The 6,500-nt window shown below is 50.3% G+C and overlaps 1 protein-coding gene across 1 annotated transcript in view; it reads left to right on the forward strand.

Annotated features, from left to right (window-relative positions):
• The window catches only part of PLEKHA4 (pleckstrin homology domain containing A4), a 32,506-nt gene that overhangs the window by 23,677 nt on the left and 2,329 nt on the right, over positions 1 to 6,500 (forward strand). The window contains exons 14-16 of the mRNA XM_017864296.1: positions 386 to 485; positions 556 to 632; positions 4,410 to 4,571. Of these exons, the coding sequence (XP_017719785.1) occupies positions 386 to 485; positions 556 to 632; positions 4,410 to 4,571 (339 nt within the window). The remainder of the gene's footprint in view (positions 1 to 385; positions 486 to 555; positions 633 to 4,409; positions 4,572 to 6,500) is intronic.

The raw sequence follows: 6,500 nt of genomic DNA on the forward strand, positions 1-6,500 counted from the left end.
CAGAGTCTTGCTCTGTCACCCAGGCTGGAGTGCAATGGTGCAATCTCGGCTCACTGCACAACTCCTGGGTTCAAGTGATTCTCCTGCCTCAGCCTCCCGAGTAGCTGGGATTACAGGCACCCGCCACCACGCCCGGCTAATTTTTGTATTTTTAGTAGAGACAGGGTTTCACCATGTTGGACTAAGCTGGTCTTGAACTCCTCAGGTGATCTGCCCGCCTCGGCCTCCCAAAGTGCTGGGATTACAGGCATGAGCCACTGTGCCTGGCCTGGTTTATAGTCTTAATCCTATTCAGACTGTATTCCAATTCCTAAATGATTGCAACATGTTAATAATAATAATAATGATCATGATCGTCATTATCCCCCTTTTCTAATCCCTGCAGAGCCTGCCGGAGTCCTTGGAACTGAGCTCCCCTAGGTCCCCCGAGACTGACTGGGGACGGCCTCCTGCAGGCGACAAAGACCTGGCCAGCCCTCGCTTAGGTGAGCATCCTGGTCGGGTGGGACTTTACAGAAATTCCCGTCCTCACCAAGTCCCATTCTGTCTTTCCAGGTCTTGGGTCTCCGAGGGTCTCCCGGGCTTCCAGCCCTGAGGGTCGCCACCTCCCTTCCCCACAGCTGGGAACCAAGGTAGGCTGTAGGTCCATCTTGTAATCCTTGCATCTGACCATCAGGGACCCTCACACTTCTGGGAAACAGCTAGTAGCAGAGCCTTCTAAGGCCGCACTCAGACAGAGAGAGCACTGCTTGTTAAGAGCATTGAGATTGATTTTTGTCTCTGTTGCTTCTAAGGCATGTGACTTTGGGTCAGTTATTAAACCTCTCTGTGTCTCCACTTTTTCATCTCTAAAATGGAGCTAATAGCAGAACCTACCACCTAGGGCTGATATGAAGATGAAAACTAGATGAATGAGGCCAGGCGTGGTGGCTCACACCTGTAATCCCAGCACTTTGTCAGGAGTTTGAGACCAGCCTGGCTAAGGTGGTGAAACCCCATCTCTACTAAAAGTACAAAAATTAACCAGGCATGGTGGTGGGCACCTGTAATCCTAGTCACTTGGGAGGCTGAGGCAGGAGAATCGCTTGAACTCAGGAGGCAGAGGTTGCAGTGAGCTGAGATCGCACTCCATCGCACTCCAGCCTGTGTGGCAAGAGCAAAAACTCCATCTCAAAAAAAAAAAGACTCCCTGAGTGGAAGAGAATGCTGATCTCATGTGGCCCTGGTGTTCAGAAATTGGTGGACTTCCAACGGCAGGAATGTTTATGAATTGGTTGACATTAACCTGTGGAAGCGCTGTGCTCTGTGTCTGTTGCTGATTGGCTGGTTTTCAGAAGCATGGAGCTATCACTGATTGACTGATTTTCAGAAGTACGGATCCATCACTGATTGGCCAGCCCACAGAAGCATGTGAACGTCACTGATTAGCTGGCTTTCAGAAGCCTTTGGGGTACCTGTTGGGATTATTTGATCAAATAGATTTAAAAGCACTTCTTGCGGTAGGGAACGGTGGCTCGTACGTGTAATCCCAGCACTTTGGGAGGCCAAGGCAGGCAGGTCATCTGAGGTCAGGAGTTCGAGACCAGCCTGGCCAACATGGTGAAAACCCTGTCTCTACAAAAATACAAAAATTAGCCGAGTGTGATGGCAGATGCCTATAATCCCAGCTACTTGGGAGGCTGAGGCAGGAGAATTGCTTGAACACAGAGACCCGAGATTGCACCGCTACACTCCAGCCTGGGCAAGAGAGCAAGACTCTATCTCAAAGTAACAATAATAATAACAATAATAATAATAATAAATAAAAGCATTTCTTGGCCGGGGGTGTTGGCTCATGCCTGTAATCCCAACACTTTGGGAGGCCACGGTAGGTGGATCATTTGAGCCCAGGCCTTCAAGAGCAGCCTGGCTAATATAGCCATCTCTACAAAAAAATAATAAAAAGTTAGCTGTGGCCGGGTGCAGTGACTCATGCCTGTAATCCCAGCACTTTGGGAGGCCGAGGCGGGTGGATCACCTGAGGTCAGGAGTTCAAGAGCACACTGGCCAACATGGCAAAACCCCATCTCTACTAAAAATACAAAAATTAGCCAGGTGTGGCAGCGCGCACCTGTAATCCAAGTTACTTGGGAGGCTGAGACGGGAGAATCGCTTGAACCTGGGTGGCGAAGGTTGCAGTGAGCCAAGATCGCGCCACTGCCCTTCAGCCTGAGTGACAGAGCAAGACTCCATTTCAAAAGCTAAAAAAATAAAAAGCTGTGCGTGGTGGTGTCCACCTGTGGTCCCAGCTACTTGGGAGTTTGAGACGTGAGGATTGCTTGAATCCAGGAGGTCAAGGCTGCAGTGAGCCATAATTGCACCACTGCACTCCAGCCTGGGCAACAGAGGGAAACCATGTCTAAAAAAAAAAAGGCCGGGCGTGGTGGCTCAAGCCTGTAATCCCAGCACTTTGGGAGGCGGAGACGGGCGGATCACGAGGTCAAGAGATCGAGACCATCCTGACTAACCCGGTGAAACCCCGTCTCTACTAAAAAATACAAAAAATTAGCCGGGCGAGGCGGCGGGCGCCTGTAGTCCTAGCTACCCGTGAGGCTGAGGCAGGAGAATGGCATAAACCCGGCAGGCAGAGCTTGCAGTGAGCTGAGATCCGGACACTGCACTCCAGCCTGGGCGACAGAGTGAGATTCCGTCTCAAAAAAAAAAAAAATTGCATTTCTTGTGCTTACTTGTTATCATGGATACAAAGGCAATCAATCAAGCCTTTCCTAGGAAGACAGGAGAGGCACTTTTTGATTCTCAGTGGTTTGTCACGGGCATGGGTGATTGGAACCTCCTGGGAACATCACTTTTCTTGGAACATACTCCTCCCTCACCCCAACCCCATGGTTTCAGGGGCTGCCAAGGTCCAGAGCACAGGGGTGGACTAGTGAGTTCCAGGGATTTCAGGGCTTAGCAAAGAAAAAGCCATGACCACCAGATGGCAGTAGCACACAGGAGCTTTGTTTGGCGCACACTGACAGATTTGTCTACGGGGGAAGTCACACCCAGTGTGAGACACTCCAGAGGCTACTGTGTGAGGGTGAGGACCACTGCATAGGAGGGGAGGAAGGCAAGGGAGCTCCCGAGAGAGGGACTGGAGAAGGGGCTTACATCTGGGTGATGCCAGCCGGCAGTATGTAGAGCTCCAAAGAGAGCTCCAAAGAACCCAAGACCAAAGGGTCTTGGGGCTCATCTTATCTATGGGTAGCAGATGTTGGGCACAGTCTCGGGGTATACAAAGCAGGCAGACTGCATGGCTAAAAATATCTGCTTATTAAGACTGTGTTTAAAACAATTGGATGTGTAGAAATCTGAGTTTGCTGCTACCAAGCTTTTAGGCCAGTGGTCTGGCCTGCTGTGAAGAAATTAACAGTGGCCGGGCACGGTGGCTCACGCCTGTAATCCCAGCTACTTGAGAGACTGAGGCAGAGAATTGCTTGAACCCAGGAGGCAGAGGTTGCAGTGAGCAGAGATTGCGCCACTGCACTCCAGCCTAGGTGACAAAGTGAGACTCCGTCTCAAAAAAAAAAAAAAGAAATCAACAACATATACAGTATAATATACAGTGGTAATATACAGTGGCCAGTGGCCATGATTTATATAAACAGGACTCAGGATTGCTCAAAGCAGAGGAAACTGCAGGGGCTGGTTCTACAATAAACACAGATCCACGCTATCTCGCTGGGATGTTTAACTGGAAGCTCCAGCAATGAGTGCTCTCTCTCTCTCTTCTTTTTACTTTTAGATATCGGGTCTTGCTCTGTCACCCAGAATGGAGTGCAGTGGCACGATCATAGCTCCCTGAAGCCTTGAACTCCTGGGCTTAAGTGATCCCCCTGCCTCAGCCTCTTGAGTAACCAACAGGCTTCCACCACCACATCTAACAAGTTTATGTTTTGTAGAGATGGGGTCTTGCTATGTTGCCCAGGCTGGTCTCAAACTCTTGGTCACAAGTTATCCTCCCACCTCAGCCTCCCAAAGCTCTGGGATTACAGTCACCCACCACTGCACCTGGTCTTTTCCCTCTCTCCTTGTTTAAGCAACATATATTATATATATTTTTTGAGACAGAGTCTTGCTCTGTCATCCAGGCTGGAGTGCAATGGCGTGATCTCGGCTCACTGCAACCTCCACCTCCAGGGTTCAAGCAATTCTTCTGCCTCAGCCTCCCGAGTAACTAGGATTACAGGTGCCTGTCACCATGGCCAGCTAATTTTTGTATTTTTAGTAGAGATGGTATTTCGCCAAGCTGGTCTTGAACTCCTGACCTCAAGTGATCCTCTCGCCTCAGCCTCCCAAAGAGCTGGGATTACACGAGCCACTGTGCCTGGCCTAAGGGTTGGGTCTTGGGATGTTTCTTACCTCCCTAGGCCCCAGTGGCCCGGCCCCGGATGAGTGCCCAGGAGCAGCTGGAGCGGATGCGCAGAAACCAGGAATGTGGACGGCCCCTCCCTCGCCCGACCTCCCCGCGGCTCCTCACCCTGGGAAGGACACTGTCGCCAGCCAGACGCCAGCCTGATGTGGAGCAAAGGGTGAGGGGAAGAGGACTGGGGCTGGGCGGTGGGGTGGTAGTAGGTCCTCTTCGCCTACTTTGAGTCCCTTTCTGTAAAATGGAGATAATGCCTACCTCCTTACTCCAAGCTGGATTTCCAGATTTACCTCAGTTTGTACTTGTGCTAAAGTCAGTTTCCTGGCCTGGTTAGTGGTGGGTGGACAGGAGTGGCAGTGAGGGGAGGATAGTGGGTGGGGCGGGGTCGCAGATCTGGATTGGAAGCCTAGTTTTTCTTCTCAGTTGCTATGTGTTGTCAACAGCAAGAAAGCAAAAAAGAAAATGTAAGACAGCAAGAAAATTGATTTTATTCATGCCCTTTCAGTAGGGAGAACATCCCAGATCTGAGCATCAGAGTGTCTCAGATATCTCAGGATGGTTTCCCCTTAGACATTTTCTTTTTTTGGCCGGGTGCGGTGGTTCACGCCTGTAATCCCAGCACTCTGGGAGGCCAAGATGGGCGGATCACCTGAGGTCGGGAGTTCGAGACCCAGCCTGACCAACATGGAGAAACCCCATCTCTACTAAAAATACAAAATCAGCTGAGTGTGGTGGCATACGCCTATAATCCCAGCTAAGATTATAGCTAAGATTGTGCCATTGCACTCCAACTTGGGCAACAAGAGTGAAACTCCGTCTCAAAAAAAAAAAAAAAGATGTTTTCTTTTTTCGGGGACGAGGTCTTGCTCTGTCGCTCAGGCTGGAGTGCAGTGGTGCGATCTCCACTCACTGCAACCTCCACCTCCTGGGTTCAAGTGATTCTCATGCCTCAGCCTCCCGAGTAGCTGGGACTACAGGGATGCGCCACCACATCCAGCCAATTTTTGTATTTTTAGTAGAGACAGATTTTCACCACATTGGCCAGGCTGGTGTTGGTTGAGCTCCTGAGCTCAATGATCCTCCTGCCTTGGAAGGAGGTGCTAGGAATATAGGTGTGAGCTACTGCACCTGACCTCCCCTTAGATTTTTTTTTCTTGAGATGGAGTCTCCCTTTGTTGCCCGTGCTGGAGTGTAGCGGCAGAATCTCGGCTCACTGCAACCCCTGTCTCCCGGGTTCAAACGATTCTCCTGCCTCAGCCTCCCAAGTAGCTGGGATTATAGGCCCACACCACCATACCCTGTTAATTTTTTTTTTTTTGTATTTTTAGTAGAGATGGGGTTTCACCATATTGACCAGGCTGTTCTTGAACTCCTGACCTCAAGTGATCTACTCACCTTGGCCTCTCAAAGTGCTGGGATGACAGGTGTGAGCCACTGCACCTGGCCCCTTAGACTTTTATAGAAAGGATTTAGACAGTCACAGGTGGTGGTGGTGGAGGTTGGATTTCTGAACTCATGTGCTGCTTTATAGGAACACAGGTAAAGTTAAACATTGTCAGTCGCTGGGTGCTATGGCTCACCCCTGCAATCCCAGTACTTTGGGAGGCCGAGGCAGGAGTAAGAGACCAGCCTGGGCAACATAGCAAGACCTTGTCTCTACTAAAATAAAATAAAATAATTAGCCAGGCATGGTGGTGTGAGCCTGAAGTTCTATTTACTCAGGAGGCTGAAGCAGGATTAGTTTGAGCCTGGGTGGTCGAGACTGCAGTGAGCTATGATCACGCTGCTGTACTCCATCCGTTCTAAAAAATGAATAAATAAAATAAATTAATTTTTAAAAATTCAGTGCTGGCCGGGTGCGGTGGCTCACGCCTATAATCCCAGCACTTTGGGAGGCCGAGGCGGGTGGATCACGAGGTCAGGAGATCGAGACCATCCTGGCTAACACGGTGAAACCCCGTCTCTACTAAAAATACAAAAAACTAGCCGGGCGATGAGGCGGGCACCTGTGGTCCCAGCGACTCGGGAGGCTGAGGCAGGAGAATGGCGTGAACCTGGGAGGCGGAGCTTGCAGTGAGCCAAGATCGCGCCA

The sequence above is a fragment of the Rhinopithecus bieti genome, unplaced genomic scaffold (assembly GCF_001698545.2).
Source record: "Rhinopithecus bieti isolate Rb0 unplaced genomic scaffold, ASM169854v2 scaffold_75559, whole genome shotgun sequence".
NCBI classification, from domain to species: Eukaryota; Metazoa; Chordata; class Mammalia; order Primates; family Cercopithecidae; genus Rhinopithecus; species Rhinopithecus bieti.